This window comes from Cyprinus carpio, chromosome B21 (genome assembly GCF_018340385.1).
Source record: "Cyprinus carpio isolate SPL01 chromosome B21, ASM1834038v1, whole genome shotgun sequence".
Lineage (NCBI taxonomy): Eukaryota > Metazoa > Chordata > Actinopteri > Cypriniformes > Cyprinidae > Cyprinus > Cyprinus carpio.
In genome coordinates this window covers 18,692,701-18,711,618 of record NC_056617.1, presented here as the reverse complement: position 1 = coordinate 18,711,618, position 18,918 = coordinate 18,692,701, and the positions used below count along the sequence as shown (strand labels likewise).

Genomic DNA, 18,918 nt, shown 5'->3' with positions numbered 1-18,918 from the left:
AATAAGTAGCAAATTAGGAGTTTATTGAGGCAAAAGTCGTAGTTAATGGTTTGTTAATATTGAGAATTGAAAGTGTAAATTTCCCCCTTTTCAGTGTATAAATATGGTCATATTTTATTTTAAGGTCCAATTCTCACTACTAACTATCTTTTAACTATGACTTTTGCCAAATAAACTTCTAATTTGCTGCTTATTAATAGGTTTAGGTATGGGGTGATATAAGGGATCTAAAATATGATCATGCAGAATAAGACATTATTATGGGCTTTATAAGTATTAATGAATAGCCAATATGCTAGTAATATGGATGCTAGTTAATAGTGAGAATTGGTACTTAAAATAAAGTTTTAATCATGAATATCACTCTGATCCAGTTCTAGCATTTTAGGGTCCCCAGGCAACACTTTGGACTAAAGGTTGTAAGGGATAATGTTCCTATCACAGTGACCAAGTGACCAAAATTATCATGATTATTGACAGTGTTGCTAAAATGTGCTAGAAATGTTCAGAAAGTACAAAAACAACAAATAAAATTAGCAGCACTATGCACTTCAGTTTGCACAAGCATTAAATTAATAACAATAAAAAATGATGGCTGGATTTTATATGAATGTAAATAAATAAATAAATATTGACTGGTTGACTTACAAAATAGCATGCTATCCACTAACAAAAAAAGAAAGAAAGAAAGAAAGAAAGAAAGAAAGAAAGAAAGTTTTATAAAATAACAGATTTCAGCCTTTGAATTATTTAGAAAAAAAGATTCATCAAAATGATAAATTATTGGCAGTTTTTTCTGCTTCGTAAACAATTCTAAGGCTATCTTATTATCTGAAGTGTTGAGATTTTTAGAATGCACATGAACTTGTTTTCCATTTACCGCTTAAGATTTACAACAAAAATATAGTCCAATTTCACATTGATCTAAATACAAATGACAAATGTAAATCCATGCCTTACAGCAGGTGGCACTTATGGAAAAGCAGAAATAGAACCGTTTCCAGGTAACCTCTGTAAACAAAGCAGTGCTGCACTTATAAACACTGCTTTATTAGGCATTACACGTAGGGAAGATGCATGCATATATTAGATATGCCACTTTTCCTTTCTGGCACATTTTGCTATGACAGTGTTTTTGAGAGCATGAGGGCCCCCTGGTGGTTTGGGAATCTGATGCACTAATGCACTAGGATAGTTTGAATATAAGAATGAACAGAGCTGACACCACTTATCCCGCTCAAAATGACAATTAACTTGAATGACGTACAAACGTATGTTTTCAAAACCAATCCCGTCCCTGTAGGGCTTGACTTCCTTGGCTCTTTGTCTGGTTATTATATCTCAACAATGGCAGTATAGTGAAGTCCTTTAGCAGCTATCGGTAATGTTGCTTTCTAAGGGCATGTGTGTGTCTTCGTTCAGCTTCTTTCATTCCAGCCTAATCGCAATGTTGAGAATAAATACTTTTGTCTGGGTTTTAATTAAGAGTTCAGTGAATGAAGCCCAACTTCCCTCATTGTGTTCAGATTAGCCAGCCGACTGATGATGAGGATTGTGGGAGATGAAGCTGGCTCCAGGGGAAACATGTGTTCAAATTATCAGTCAAAGCACATTTCCTCCTCTGTCTCTCTGGGTAATGGAGCACACTTTGCGGCACGATATTAATTGAAGAAGCTAAAAAAAGACAGAAAATGGAGGAATTGGCATAACATTTGCACAATGCATAAATTCAGACCTTGGAGAGCATCCCCAACCTGAGTTTACAGCTCGCCAGGTGACAGGCTCGGAGGATAGAAAACCATCTCAGAGGACCATTTAAAACATGTCATCCCATCTGATGCGACAGCTAAAGGAGCAGAGCGAAATGGAGCCATTGGGTTGAAATGGCTTAAATATGGCAATAGGGTGACTGTGAAATATTGTTGAGTGGTTTGGCATTGTTTACCTGCCCTCCCCATACACCACGTTTTTTGACTATTTTACCTTTTGGCTAGAGGGTGGCTATAGTGGTTAACTGATATATACTTCACCAAAGCCTATTTATTGGCCAATATTTGGCATTTTTTAATTATCAGCATTGACCAGTATTTTTATTTATTTTTTTCAGTTTGACAGTTATGTTGGACTTTTATTTTGAAAGCAATGAAAACAGAGAACAAAACTCCCATTCTCCGTCTTTATTATTTTACAGTCTTTGTTTAAACATTCTAACTATTAAATTATAAGACAACATGTTTAAACAAAGTAAACAGAAAGGGCTTTTACATTTGCCAAAAATATAACTTAAAAATATAAGTAAGCCAGCCCAGATTAGAAAAAGTTATGTAAAAATAGCGTAATGCATTACTTTTCATAAAAGGTAACTATATGCATTTACATGTACAGTAGTTGCTTTTTAGGAAGTAATGAAATATTTTAATGCATTAGTGGTACAGTAGAAGTAACTTTACCCAATCTTTCTTGTTTCAGTCAAAAAAACCTGTTTCAGGAGAAGAACGAATCCCCTGTTTCACTCAGAAATATGTCACATAAAAATAAAATAAAAAATAGTAATATCTATCTGGTTTTCAAGTAAAAAATGTTACATTACTATAATATCACTGAACTAACCTCTATACCTACATTTATACCAACAAAACAAATTTTGTGGTTTAAATCATATAAAAGTAGTTAAGATAACTTGCAGGTAACCAATTTTACAGTGTCTAGAGGAAATAAAATGGGTAGTTAAACCTGTTGACTTTAAATTTATAAAATGTTGTGCTCTGTCTGCCCGTTAAACACAATAATAGTTCGGCTTCAGATCTCTTCCATTGTGCTAATTCATAACATGTCTGTGAGGATTTGTCCAACACCGAGGGACACGTTTGACCCAGATACAATAACAAATGAGACTCAATTGTTGAGAGCATCATCTGCGTGTGAATGCTGATTTATTAATTAGATCGTTCATTAGTTCTGCTCCCCAGTCGGCGACTTTCCCTCACCCTGTTTACCTGAACGAGTCTGGAGCCGTTCATCAGTCTAGAAGCCTCTCGGGGACAGAGATTGGGCTCTGGACCAACTACTGTTGTGAACAGTGTTTCAGATAAATGGACGTTTATGTGTTTGTGCCCCACAGTTTATTGAAATGAGATGGCTTGTGAGGTGTCTCTAACCTTGACTGAATAGAAAACGTGGAATTGCATCTCCTTATATTATTGCTTTTTCTGCATGCTCTATATTATATGTCAATTCAGCATATTCTATAGTGATTCCTGCAGGGTGTATGGGAAAATAGTGGCTCTATGACTCAATAGCAAAGGGAAAACCTTCAAATAGTGACAGATCAGCCATATTTGCTGCTATTAATAAAAATGGTGAAGTACAGTAGTAGCGGAGAAAAACAATGGTTATAATATATTTTTGCTCTCCTTAAGTTGCATTTATCATATGAATATACAGTAACTTCAAAGTTAAAGGGATAATTCACTCGAAAATTCACTTGAAAACTTGGACCTCGTTATTAAAGTACAAATCCAAACACCAGAAGCAATTTACACTCTCTAAGTGTTCTTTTATTGAAAAGTATGCATTTTTATTCATTCACAGGCTGTATGGTTGAAATAATATTTTAGTTCAAAACTTTAAGTACCATTGTTTTTTTTTTTTTCATTTCATAGCCCTTCAGTTGTTATGCTTTCAAATTCCATTCCATTTGTAATTTCACAGTATTTTCACCTCCTAAATGACTATCCTTGTAAAGTCACAATTCTATAATGGTAAAATTTACTCAGGACAATGGCATTTTTTGTATGACATTAAATTTGTTTTTTTAGAATAATAGTACATAAATGGGTTAAGCAAAACAAATGTGATTATTTCTGAGAACTTTTTACTGCAGGCAGATATAGGCCTACATTATTGTACATTACAAATATTGGATCGTCCCTTATTCTGTCCCTTATTTTCTTAAAGAATAAACACTTATTTTCTACAATAATAAACAATATTTTCTTAAAGAATAAAAGATTTAAGAATCACAATTAGCCCTTAGTATTTTTCCATTTCTGAAGTTAATTGGCAACCCTTATGATGATGTAATTATGTTAAATAAGGGTAGACCACTGACGTCTGTACTTTTGAAGATGCTTTTCACTTTCACTTTAAAAACACTTATCTGTTAATATTATATGTTAGTAGTTGTATTTTATCTGGCGTTTTCTATTAAAATATTACAAAATACAAGACCTAGTCATGTTTTTGTTTTTTTGTTTTAACGTAAAGGTGTCTGCTTCTATTTTAGCCACATTATTTTTATTAAACATTAAATAATAATAATAAATAAATAAACAGGAAAACAAAATGATGTTTGGTTTCCGAAATTGAAAATGAATACAGCTCGTTATCACACTGTAAAAAATGATATGATGAAAAAGTCATGACAACATATTTTTAAGTTACTTTAATTCATAGAAATCATTTAAGCAATTTAACAATTCCTGTATAAAATGGGACAGCATCCTTTATATCAAACATTTTTAAATCGTCCACAGATGAGCAACGCGAGAGGCAGGTTCTGCATCAGGGTGCACAAAGTGAATAGGCATGCACAATTTTTAGGGGGGAGGAGGCTTTTTTGTAAAGTAATTTTTAGATGCAATTGAGTGCAGGTTTCTCTTTGTGAGGTTTGGTTAGCAGTGACTGAAACGCAGTTTTACACACAACTGTCAGTCTGCATGGAGAGGATCTTGAGACTCCAGTAGCTTCAAACACCTGTCTGCTGCTCAGCAGTGGCTTTTTTACAGCTGGTATTACAATACAGTTCATTTGTTTGACAGAAACTTTCCTTAATAAATCTTTATCTCACCAAGATCCTGTGCTCTAAGTCACTCAAAAATATTTTTATCAGTTATCTAAATAGATGTGAAAAACAACACAAACAAAAATCTGACCCTTTATTGTTCCGAAATCCTATTGACATGTCACTTGCATAATAAATTGGAATGCAGTGTATATGTCTAGATATGTAATGACTGTTTAATAACAACAGCATGCAGTCTTTGTGTAAAGGTCTTTCTTTTAATTTTTGATGCATAGACTGTAGCCTAAGACTATCCCACGTTCTGAAATTAACTCAGTGTAAAGTTTCTAATGGTTTTTAAGGATGTTACAATGTTATATTATGATGTTATTGTTGTTTTACTTTTCATTTCATCTCCGTTTACAAACCAACATTTTTTAATTACAGTCAGTTTGCAACCCATTCCTTTGCACCACCTGGCAGTAGTTTCGCGAATGACTTTAACACACGATTGACTTGCAGTTAACGCCGCGGTGGTACACGCGGTGGTAATAGGCATTTTGGTTGGCCACTTACTGTAGTTCTTCACAAGGATATCTTGCCCCACTCTCTCATATGTAGGTTTGTTAATTCATCTTTGCATTATGATAGATGATTTGGATTTTTTCCCCTACACAGAATGAGCCGATGTGTCCAGCAGCTGTTGTTAGTCCATTTAAAACCCAGAAGCCTCCGAAGGCTAAAGGCTGAGTGCTATTGATTGAGCCCTAGAAGCGCTGAAGTGCACATACAGTGTCCTGCAGCAGCACACTGATGCTGAGACTGTAATCAAGTCCTGTGCTGCTCCTCCTGCTCTTAATCCATTAAGTGTTTGACAGCCGTGCAATTGTTTCCACCTACAAAGCCTTTGTCAGGTGACAGATCTGGGGTCAGGACACTGCCAGGTGAGTCTCCACTGTATTTGGGGGATTTATTTGGTTATTGTCCAGTTGTGTAATGTCTGAGAAAAGGGTTCACCTTGGTGCTATTGTTGCATTACAGCATGCCTTGCTCAGGTGTAGATGAGAAAGAAGCATTTATATCTGGTATTTATTACATACTTTGAACATTTGAAGTTGCAAATACTGTATTTTGAAATTAAATGCCATGCCTGACAGGATAATAGCAGCCACTAGTTGAGACCTAAATATATGCAGCACTTCTTTCCTGCAGCTTGTGACATTTATCCACAGGGATTAGCCATATTGCTTATAACCTTATATATGTACAGTTACTGACTGTCTGACTGTCAAAGGCCAGATTCTCTCACTAATATACTGAACTAAAACACTTCTGCTTCTGAAGAGTTTCTTTTCTAACTTCAAGGGGATTCATTTTCACTAGTACGTTTCATGCTTTGCTCTCAGCGATTATCACAGGAAATGCTTTTTGATCATGTTGCTGCACAGACTGCAGAGACAATGCCAGCACTGTAAAGAAAAGTTTGTCAGTTGACTTCACAAAGTGATTCATAAATGAATTGGTTTTATTCAAGTCAAAAAGCATTTTTTTAACTAGACTGAATCAGCCTGACAACATTAGGTAGAAATAGCTCCTCACGGTAATGACAGCACATTATTATTGTTTCTTTACATGATATGAAGAATATGAAGGATTTAGATTCATTAAATCTCGATGCAGCTGGTTCGATGGCTAGCCATTTTAACATTTAATCATTAAAACGTACTAGTATCTGTTGTTGTGCTACTTGCTTTTTAGCTACTAGTATCTATTCTATTAATTACTAGTACTTATTCTTTAGTTACTCGTGCTTTTTACTACTAGTACATTTTTAAAATATGCTACATGCTTATTCATTAGATACTTTTTATCATTTATTGTATATTTGTACTCATTCATTATCTGTTAGATAGATAGTGTTACCTATTATTAGATACTAGTACTTAATCATCAGATGGTATTGCGAGTAACAAAGTCAGAATTGTGGGAAATAAATTTGCAATTTTGAGAAATAAAGTCAGAATTGCAAAATATTGTAAGATAATTGCAAGATTTTTTTTTTTCTCAGAATTGCAACTATATGTCTCAATTATAATTTTTTTCTCAGATTTGAGGGTTTATATCTTGCAATTCTGACTTCATAACATGCAGTTGCAAGTTATAAAGTCAGAATTGTGAGATATAAACTCGTAATTGAAAGAAAATAGTTTTTTTTTTTTTTCTCAGAATTGGAGTTTATAACTGGCATTTGCGAGTTTATATCTCAAAATTATGGGAAAAGAAGACAGAATTTTGAGAAAAAAAAAGTCAGATTTGTGAGATATAAACTCAGAATTGTGAGAAAAAACTCAGAACTGTGAGTTTATATACCACAGCTCTGATTTCTTTTCTGGCAATTGATAGTTTATATCTCACATTTCTGAAAAAAAAAACTTTTTTTTTTTAACTAGTGGCAGAAACAGGCTTCCATAATTCTAACAAATAAAATAATTTGACATAAGACGAGTGAAAAATCAGTTGTGACTACTAAGATAAAATAATTGTTACTAGTAACATTTACAAAAGATACTACTGTGTAATAAATAAGCACTAGTGCCTAATGCATTACTACTAATATTTATTAAATAGGTATCAATAGGTACCTAACCGGTAAGTACTAGTATCAAATAAGTAAGAACTAGTATCTAATGAATAATATCTTTAAAAAGTTCCTTGTACCTAAGGAATAAACACTAGTAGATAATGAATAAATACTACCTAATAGAATAGATACTAGTAGCTAAGAAGTAGTATGAAAATACATGCGTTTTAAGGATTAAATGTCAAAATGGCTTGCCATATGTTTGAATAATTGCATTTACATAATCATACGTGAGCTTCAGTATGAGTATAAATTGGGTTTATGTAGATTTTATTCAATTTATTCACCATAACTGATTGATCATACATGTCCATGCATGGCGTCCTGCTGTGTAACTACAGTTGAGGATGTATTGAACATCCCTGATCAGTTATACATCACAGCATGGCTTCACGGGCGTCCCGTGCTGCTGCTAAAACACTCAGGAACAGAAGAGCTTCTGCTGATTACACTGTGAAATATGCTGTTTGATTAGATAACACATCTTTGCATTCCTATCAAGTGTTCATTAGTCATTCAAAATGCCAATGAACTTTTCTTTCTTGGTAGAAAAGAGATGTAAACAGAAATATGTTAAAGGTCAGAAGATACGGGTTCTAAAGCTCTAGAGAAATCAGACGAGCTTGCGATCTCTCATTTTGGACGGTCTAAAGGCCACTGGATAGCAGCAGGACAAAGAGAAGAGAGACGGATCTGACTGAACCTAATAGAGCATTGAATCAGTCACTGCTGTTGCGAAAGTTTTTCAGAGTGTTTTTAAAAGCTCTGTCAACATGCAATTGTAGCGTCTGCTCAGCCATGTGATTTAACTGTGCTATTTAACCTTAAAATTTAGTTGATAGTATTGTGAGTTTATTTGAGTGCCATCTTAACCAGATGAATAAAAAAGTGTTCATGAAAAAACAGACCTTATGCAATGCAATCTAAGTCACATGATTGCTCTCTCTGAAATGTGCTTCATGGTAGATATTTTGCCTGCATGTACGTGTGTGTGTGTGTGTGTGTGTGTGTGTGTGTGTGTGTGTGTGTGTGTGTGTGTGTGTGTGTGTGAAAGTGAAAGTGAAAAAGAAGAAGAGCTATAGGCCTGTGTGATACCTTTCATGGAGAAAAAAAGGATATATTTGAGGATTAACTCAGATTTATGGCATGTCATATCAATTTATGCGTTTCAGCACTGACCTTTCCCTTAGAACTTGAGTGATAGATGTACTTCATTACCATGTTTGAAAAGTACCAAACGGAACACCTTTCTGTCAGAGTCGTACGTGATTGATCAAGGTGGGATCGTGGGTAAGAAAAGCAGTTTGTGTATGGAGACGACCCTGATGTCATGTTAACAAACAGGCTTGACATTGAGGTTATGTACTGTACAAGCATGTGCTGCAGGAAAACACAGAAATATCATTTGAATGCCAAAACAGAATGATTTCCCCTGTATAGACAAATGTTATTAGTAAGCTCTAATATATCTGCGGCTGATGTATTTTCTATAAATTCTCTTTCATGACTTAAGCTTTTTAATATCAAGCTCATCCCGCAGTTTAGCAACAGAATTCTATGTTTTACTGCAGTCTCATTAATTTTGTATGGTATATCAAAATGAACATTTTTGTACTAGTTTCTCTTTTAAACTTGTATCACTGCCCATCTGTAAATGTCACAGGTCGCTAACATTAGTTTAGCCAAGTAAATGCAGTAAATTAAACACAATCAGACAACTAAAGAGGAATTTGATTAGTCCATTTGTTTTATTAGTTTTATTAGTTAATATTATGATCCATAAAACAAAAGTTAACATTATTGTATGATGTGTTGTGTGCATAACTTTGTAGGAAATTCATACTTAAAACGTGAAATGCATTATTAACTACAATACTGTACAGCATTGAGCTACTGTAAGACTTATGGAATTTCATTCCACTTTTTCTTTCTTTCTTTTTTCTTTCCAATTTCTTTTGGAATTTGCATTATCGTGCCACATATAAATTCAATTCAAATTGTGCATTTTCATTTCAGTAGCGTGTGTGACTTATTCTGTAGACACTCTGGCCATGTGCACACTGCAGCTAAATTCAGTTGTCATTTCACCTTGTAGTGTTTAATCCTGTTCTGTACACACACCGTTTAGTTATTTACAGGAGTGGCAACCACATCCTACAACTGCATTGTCTCTTGAAAAATGCAGGTTGTGGCAACCTCATTTGCATAAATACTAAACAGTGTGTACAGACGCAAACTGATAATTACATATTTAAACACATATCAGAGATGTGTCTCTTATGTATGCATGTGCACGAGGTACAATTCAACTCATTAGTGTTGCCAGATCTCTCTATAAAAAAAAAAAAAAAAAGAGTAAATAAGAGAAAGCCCATACTACACTCAAATCCAAATGCATTATCTTGGAAATAGGCCACATAGTAAAATATCATGGTCGGCACCTGCCTACTTTATTAACTTTATAAAATGGATTGCTTTATGAGCTGAGCCCAAACCAACAAGCCCAATAAAGCTTAGTAATAATAAGCAGACATGGCAGCCCTTTTAAAAGCGTACTTTGCAGAGTGACCTTCCAAACATAAGCAAAACACGCTGGCTCTGTCAACGGTGGTTTTAGTTAAAATCTGTGAATATAATGAGTCTTTGGTAGCTGTAATATTATTGTGCTCAAAACATAGTGGATACCAAATGCACAAGGTGGCAAACCGGCGCTATGGTTTCAGTCACATGAAACTGTAATTTAAGGGATTCACTCCCGTTTTTTAATGTGCTGTCACTCATGAAATTTTACAGTGTGTATGTAGCCAATAATGCACACCGCACGCTGTCATCCCAGTGTGTTTTTGAGATTGTTCAGTTCCTGCAGTATACTGTGATGGTCAGAAGCTGCCGGCGGTTAGCATCAGTTACTGTTGACTGCTGTTTTCTTCATTAGATGCAGTGAGACTCCTCTCAGCGGGCGGCTCTGATCCGTCATGTAGAGGAGTGTCACCTAATGACTTATTCATACCATATTTCCTCCTCTCATCAGTCGAACAGAGCTTTGTATGCATTGTCATCTTCTGCGCTGCCTCCGTGCCGGATACAAGAAACAATCTTCCTCCCACTCGAGGGGTCTTAAAGAGCGGCTCAGCGGGTGGGCTGTGTTTGCATAATTTTATTGCCAGTGAGGAATAAACAGTCACTACCACACTTGATTAATCATGGTTCTCATTTTCCCCGCCGTCTTTTATAGACATAAGTGCTGCAGAGCCGCATGGGAATTAATGTGACAGTTTAAAACATGCTTGCTAATCCCTCACCGCCGAAAGAAGCTGCGATACAGCTAAAGTGTCTAAATGAGAATGTTTACCTTTTGTCTTTGGGTGTAAATCACAGGATTACAGTGAATTAATCGGGACCCCTGCACTGAACGACTGTCCAAAAATGCAAATCGCAAACACACGTCCGTGCATAAATGCAAATGCATAAATGCCTTCGGTCATATCCCGCTAATTAAATTCCTCTGGTGTGCTTTACAGGAGACACATGCACCATGGCGGAGTACAACAAGCTGAAGAGCATGCTGCTGGACATGCAGCCCAGGACCTCCATGGATGGGCAAGCAAACGCTATGGACCAGAGGAGGATCCTAGTGGACACAATGTTCAAGTATATAGACAGAAACCAGGACGGCCGTCTGAGCAGTGAGGAGCTGGCAGAGGTGAATAAAAACTAATAAAAATGTCAAATAAAAATAATATAAACAGTTGAACACTAAAAATAGAAATGTTTTACTTGTGTTCCTGCTAGTCAATGTGACCATTAACTGTGATCAGAAAACTGTAAACATGTGAATGTGCTATTAAATTATTCGAAATGTTAAAAACTTCCTCAGAGATATCTCAAGTAAATATTTCATTTTAAGGGGTTTGGCTGAAAAATTAATAATAATAATAATAATAAATTAAAAAAAAAAAAAAAAAAAAAAAAAAAAAAAAAACTTTGGGAATCTCTCCATTACATGAACAAACATTAATAAAAACAGCAATGACATGCCCAAAGTCTTCCAAACCTGAAATATTTTTTGTCCAGATTTCCAGAATCAGTGGTTACCAGTAACTTGCATAATTATTTGTTTCACACATGGTCTAACAGCTTGAGAGGTGCTTTTCCCCTCAAATTCAGAAGCATGCTTTGCAAATGTATTTATACGACATTTGTGAATATAGTGAAAGCTAAATAAAACACTATTATTTTTAGAAAGAAAAATTTTTAATAGAAACAAAGAATCTTATAAATAATTTACTGCCATTGTGTGAATAATATGTAACCATGTAATCAAGAAAAAGTAACTGTAATCTGATTATGAGCATTTTAAAATGTAATTACAAATACTTAATTTTGGAATCTGATTACATAATTCAGATTACACGTTACTGAGTTCTTCCTGTTCTTTTACAGATCTCCATAAAGGAGCATTTAGAAAATATCTTAATGGAGTGCACCATGCAAGACCTCCTGCGTTACGATGATTACAACAACGATGGTCACCTGACCCTTCAGGAGCTCTACACTGCCTTCCGTGAGTCCTACACTACAAACGAGCCTCTCTCACCATGTGGCAAATCTGCAGATTTTTTGTCTGCCAGGCACCATTACGTCTCTCTCTGAAGTGCTTTGCACATTTGCGGTGAAGCGAGCACCTGATCCTTTGGGCCAATGAATGCTAATCATGGCCCGGTGATGAGAGATGAGTGCTTTTGGCTGAAAAAGAGAGATGAGATGGCAAGCCCAGATTATCTCGTATCATCCATCGTCCCACGCCGCATAAAGCAAACGCCCTCATTTCATTCGTTTCAGGAATTGCCAATGCAATTCACAGTCCCAGTTTTCTGAATGAGCAACTATGACTAAAATTATCCATCCATTCCACCAGGAGATCAATCAAAGCATTAGAGGTGCCTTGCGACCCTTACTTTAAGATTCAACTGCTGGGGCAAAAAACACGGCTCCATTAACCAGCACCAGTCGTTAACCTCACTAATGACGTGTTTTAGTGAACTGCTTGTTGTCATTATACAGTCCCTTTGCTTTTGTGTGCAGCTGGCCAGTGTTGGTTCTCAGGTGAGGAGGTCGAGTGTACGAGTGTCGCTGTAATAAAACATTGTGTTGGTCAGGCCCTTCTCAAGGTTAAGCGTGTTGCCACACTGGGATTTTGGAGGATGTCATCCGCAATGAGGGAGGAAGGATCACTGCTGCAATTGACCGACTCAGGTGTTTGATACAAACAAACGTCCCTGAGGAGATCCCTCTCCATGCTCCTCTGTTTGTTCGGCACATTTCAATCCGTAGGGAAAGATGCTAGTGTTTCCTATAGTTCTTTGTGCAACAAAATCATTTTCATGCTTTGTTATGTGCTTTACACATGGTGTCCAACCATCTGTGAGCTGGAGATGAAACATACGCACATTCATGAGCTTTTGATTTTTACCAATTTGGTTACGCTTCAGATTATAGGGAACACATATTCACTATAATTTCCCTCAACAGACTGCTAATTTGCTGCTTATTAATAGTTAGTAAGGTAGTTGTTAAATTTAGGTATAGTGTAGGATTAAGGGATCTAAATTATGCAGAATGAATTAATTAATATGTGCTTTATAAGTAATAAACAGCCAGTAGGCTGGTAACATGCATGATAATAAGCAACTAATAGTGAATAGTGTTCCTGTGTGTATTCTGTGATATTATTTTGTTTAGATGTCATTATTATGTGAAATTTGCATGTATTGTCTCAGTTGCTTGCTAAAAATACAGCTTAAAGGGATAGTTCAACCAAAAATGAAAATGCAGTAGCACTATAGTACAGGGACCAATTCTCAATATTAACTAGTTGCTTGTTAGCATACCGATTATTAACATAATATGGTTACCAGCATCTTTCAAAATATTTTCTTTTGTGTTTAACTAAAGACACTTTTTTTTTTTTTTTTTCACCGAACACGTCAAAATGCATTCTGGGATTGCTTTTAGGAATGCATGTGATACTGCCATACAATTTGGACTAAAGCAGGTTTTAAACTAAACTGAATTTTTATGATTAGGCAGCGTAAGTTTCTGGAGAGGTCATAGAAAGTCATGGGAATTCATCTGTAATAAAGCGTGGGAATCTTATGTCTGGGTCACTCACTGTTAAATTTCCACTGCACATTAGAGTTTGTTCAGACGTGAGGTTTATAAGAGCAGATCATACAGCAAATAAATATGAGTAAAGCCCATATAACATTAATCTGAAAAGACTGCAGCTTGAAATAATCTGACAGTGCTGGATTTCAGTGCTTTCCCCAAAAATAAAACCTATAAGCCTTATGATAAACTTCAGTTTCTGGGACAGAAATGTGACAACAATAGAAACTAATGAGAAAAAAAAGAAGAAGAAGAAGAAGAACTATTGTCATTTATCTTATGTAGGGTTAGTCATTTGAACAAACTCCTAACACTAACACTGCTGGACTATAAAGCAGATAAAAAATAAATAAATAAAAAAGCAGACACTCTTAATTACACTAACTACAAATTCTGCCTCAATAAACTCCTAATTAGCTGCATATTAATAGTTAGTAAGGTAGTTGTTACGTTTAGGTATGGTGTGGATTATGTGCTTTATAAGTACAAATAAACAGTGAATATGCTAGTAATATGCATGCTAGTTAATAGTAAGAATTGGTTAGTCATCTAATCTGTTTTCTGCAAAACTGGTCATAACTTTTTAAAGTATGTTACAAAAAGGTAGATCATTGGCCCAATTTCAATCCAAAAAAGTAAGCCTTTTTCCCAAATGGCTATTTGGTTACTAGTTTTTATGACACGGTTTTAACATACTGGCTATTGTATGTTTATGCAACTGACCCGAAAGATCAGCAAGATGGTAAAAATCCACCTAGAAACCAGGCAGAATACCCTAGCAATGACCTAAGAGCTGCTTTCAATCAACAAATCCATTTTCAAATTTTGAATTTTCTTTACCTCAACATTATTTCAGGTACAGTCAGATCTTTCTGTTTTGTTGCGAAATACAGTTCTCTCTCTCTCTCTCTCTCTCTCTCTCTCTCTCTCTCTCTCTCTCTCTCTCTCTCTCTCTCTCTCTCACACACACACACACACAAGTACACACACACACACGTACAACACTTATCAGCTGGAGAACACTGTGAACAGCCACATATTGTACAAAAAGACACAAATGCCCTTGTGGAAAAGAAGTGAACTCTAGCATACTTTTAAAAAGAGTACTAATTACAGAAATAATTTCATTTAAAAACAATGAACTTAAGTGTGAACTTAATGTTTTCAGACACTTAGTTTCATGTTATTTCTAATTAAATTAGAATGTATTATAGTTTAACCTGTAAACCCGCATCTGGACGAGCGTATTAAGTGCATTTAGCTGAACTTCTTTATACATCTTTATATGTAATTTCATAATTCTATTGTATTTGAAATATTGCTAAATGCACTAAGCACTGATGGTAAAGTAAAATACACTTTAATGTCACTTCTATTGAAAAGTGTATGCTATATTTAAACATATTTGTAATTATAAAGTTGCAATTTAGTGCATTTAAATTATATTACCTTTAAATGTAATATCAAATACACTACAGTTAAAATAGTAACACTTTAGTTGAGGGACTGCTTCTCACTAATTGTTAATTAGCATGCATATTACTAGGATATTGGCTGTTTATTAGTAGCCTACTTATAAAGCACATATTAATGTTGTATTATGCATGATTAAATTTTAGAACCCTTAAACTGAACAACTATTAGATATTAATAAGCAGCAAAGTAGGAGTCTACTGATGCAAAAGTTATAGTTAATAGTTTATAGTTTAAAAATGATCCCCAAACTAATGTGTGACTGATACAATTATAATCAAGTACTTTACTTGTGCATAAATATATTAGTCCACACATCCAAATAAGTTTCTTTCAGAGAGTACGCTTCTTAACACATTTCTCCATGTTTAACAGTACACTTAAGCTTCCTTTAATTTCATTTATATCATTTCTGAAAGTACAGTATGTTCTTTTCAGATTTTAATTAATAAAACTAAGCACACTTCTTTTTCACAAGGGCAGGAGGGGGATGTGAGAAAGAGTGAGCATGAGGGGCAGATTTCACTGCGACAGGAGCATCAGTCTGTTTTCACGGCTTCCATTAGCACTGGAATTATAAAGACGTTTAGCTGCGCTGTCAGTGCCCATCTGCATTAATCCAGAGTCTGCATGGGAACCAAAAAGTGAGACACCAAACCCGCCTTCACTAGTGACTATCCCGAGCTGTGACACCCCAGACAGGACAAATATAAGAGCCTCTGAAAAATAATCACCGCTACCTGCTGAATCTAACCAGCCGAAGCCTGACCGGTTGAGATAGACGATCGATGAGCTCCGGCAAAGAGTCTCACTGCCAAAGAGGCAGAGATAAAGAGCAGCTGGGTGCGGGACCGAGTGAACGGGTGTAATTGCTTGAGAAAGAGGTCCCGCTGAGAGCAGGGCTCCTGTGCCTGACAGCGGCGCTGAAGGTCTGTCCCGTCTGACCGATCTTTCTGGCGGGTCAAGAGAGGGTTTTGCATATCAAGCTAAATTACTGAATCGGACAAGGAGTTAATTAAACATGTCTAACGGAGACTCTAGCTCTGCTGTCAGCGCCTCACTTACCTACTGAAGTGAATCTCGAAAGTGACTCATTTGAATTGAAGTAGCCTGCTCCAGACACCACACAAAATCTGGATTTGTGATTCCAGTCGAGTCTGATGTTAGCATGTGGCTAAGTAAGCTGATAAAGTACTCTAATAATGTCCATTAATATATGCTACATGCAAATATTGTGTCAGATAGTCAATTTTTATTAACATGAGCATACATAGCTGACATTTTACTGTGACTTTTTTCAGTCTTGGATGAAAGTTTTGTTCCACAGGGCATTCTGGGGTTGGTTTCTTATGAGAGATGCTGCTTAATGCTGTCTTCTTCCAATACACCTCATTTATGTTTTTGCATACTTTCAAATGAAGAGCACATCTATGAAGCCTCAAAATGCTGTCAAGATAACCCCTGTGAAAAAAAGTACTCTTTAGCATACTTTATTGAATCCCTTTAGCATAATAAAGTTTATAAAATATACTTAAATGTGAACTGAACTAATTGCATGTCATTTACAATCAAATGCAAATGTATTATAGTTTAAATTGATATTAAATGCACTTTAACCCCACTTAAGTAGGACTTAAGGACATATTTATATATAATTTCATAATTAATTTTATTGACTTTGAAATATGGTTCAAGTGTATTAACAAGCACTTGTGGTAAACTGAAATGTACTTTAATGTAATTTCTATCAAAACTGCACATTTGTAATGATGTAATACATTTAAAATATGATAACTTTAAATGTAATATAAAATAACGCAAAAGTTAAAACTATAATTACAATAATCAAGTACTTTACACGTTTTAGTATGTTAGTTAACACATCAAACTAAGTGTAATTTAAAGCATGAGTATTTTTTTTTTCATTTGTGCACTTAGTAATAATGTCAAACATAATCATGAAAAACTCTCTCTTTAAGTCACTTAAGAGGCCTTTAATTGCATTAATATTTTATTATTTGCAAGTACAATTTATAAAAATAAATAAATGCTACGAGTGCACTTTAAATACAATTAAGCAGACTTCTTTTTCACAAGGGACTTGAAGTTGTTTATGTTTGTGAATAAAGCTAGTGATTACACTCCAGATGAATGAAACACAGACTGGGTTTGAGGCGCACATTTGTCTTGGCATTTTGCTAGTTTAGGAAATATTCGCAGAATAAAGCACATTTGTATTCGCTCTGGCAGGCGCGTGAAGTTCTTGTTCTTTGAAGTTGTTGTTTACCCAAATCAGCTTTAGTGACTAATTGCACCTGGACGGTTTCCGTGGTAACTAAGGATGCCAGTCGTGCATGTTTAATTAATTACCGCGTGTCTTGAAATGGATTTAAGTTTTAATGCCCTTTTCTCCTCATAACAGATGCACACAAGCCGCTGCTGTCATTACGATGTTGTCATGTCCTGTCCTGCATCCATTGTGGCCCGATGTGAAGAGCCAGCTGTCATCCAGAATAAAATCAGCCATGCGTCCTGTAACGCGTGCCACAATGCGAATCATCCGGAAGAGTCTGAGCCACCGCTATCTCTGTAAAAATCAAATTTGTGCAAAGGAGGAGGAGGTGTAAATGTGTGTCTGGGAATTCTCCCAAACCTTAAAGGGTTTCAGAGGCTGGCAAAAGGTTTGACAAATGTGCATTTTTGCAGCCTCTTTGGTTATCGGCAGGCTCGATTCATTCATGAATGATTCCACAAATCAAATTTCTTGTTGAGGAGAGGTGTGCTGCTACTTTACTAAGCGATCCGATGCACATTGATATATCTGTATTCGCATGCTTACAGTAGATAAAAAGCCATCCAAACTGAATTGAAAAAGAATAGCTGACTCAAATATGAAGTGCTGTCATCCCTTACTTCAAACCTGCACAAACAGGTTTATATGCAGTTCTTTTCCTGCTCCAAAAACAGCCATAAAATAGTTCAAACGACTTGTGCACAGTTTTCCAAGGCATCTGAAGTCACACAAAAAGAGGGTCACAAGGGATCATGAAATGCAGAATCAAAATATTCTTGATATTTACACATATGAGAGGTTACTCTACAATAAAAACATTACAAGTTTCAGAACTCAAAACTAACTCTCAAGTCTAAAATATGATTTATTCTTTTATATCTTTCTAAAACGCCCAGATTTGAAATCAATACAAACCTTGAAAAAACATAATATAAAGGTCAACCCTTATTTTAAGGTCTAATTCTCAGAATTTCACCTTAAAATAAAGTTTAAATTCATTTATTTATAAAGCTATCGATACAACTTTTGTATCAGTAAACTCCTGTTTTGCTGCTTGTTAATAGTGAGTAAAGTAGTTGTTAAGTTTAGGTGTGGGGTGGATTAGGGGGCCTATGGTCAAGCAGAAGGCATTAATATGTACTTTATAAGTTTTAATAAATAGCCAATATGCTAGTAATATGCACGCTAATAAACAACTAGTAAATAGCAAGAACTGATCCTTAAACTAAAGTGTTGCCAATATAAAAATCTGGAACTGCATTTCATCATGAGCTGTGACGGGTGAAGTAGACGTGCTTTGTCCCAAAGTGGTGTATTGCTGTTTATGCATCAGTGATTCAAGACCATCAGCTTCCTGTCAGTAGTGTGAAAAACATCTGTTCTCTTTATTGTGATTATTTTACTGTAAGAAAGCGATCAGAGATGGTTCTCTTTATTGAGGGTGGAAGAGAGCGCTGGACGTTCACTCCCCTACAATCCCTGCCGGTTCAAGTCTCAGGTCTTACACACTACACAGGGTCTTGAAAGTCTGGCGGCGTGGGCATTCTATTTCCCAAAGCG

At 35.6% G+C, this 18,918-nt stretch overlaps 1 protein-coding gene across 3 annotated transcripts in view; it reads left to right on the top strand.

The window, feature by feature from the left end:
- Window positions 1–18,918, top strand: part of LOC109045648 (follistatin-related protein 4-like) — a 179,128-nt gene that overhangs the window by 104,946 nt on the left and 55,264 nt on the right. For all 3 annotated transcript variants that reach the window (XM_042747686.1, XM_042747687.1, XM_042747685.1), the window contains exons 5-6: window positions 10,946–11,127; window positions 11,868–11,988. In XM_042747686.1, the coding sequence (XP_042603620.1) occupies window positions 10,946–11,127; window positions 11,868–11,988 (303 nt within the window). The remainder of the gene's footprint in view (window positions 1–10,945; window positions 11,128–11,867; window positions 11,989–18,918) is intronic.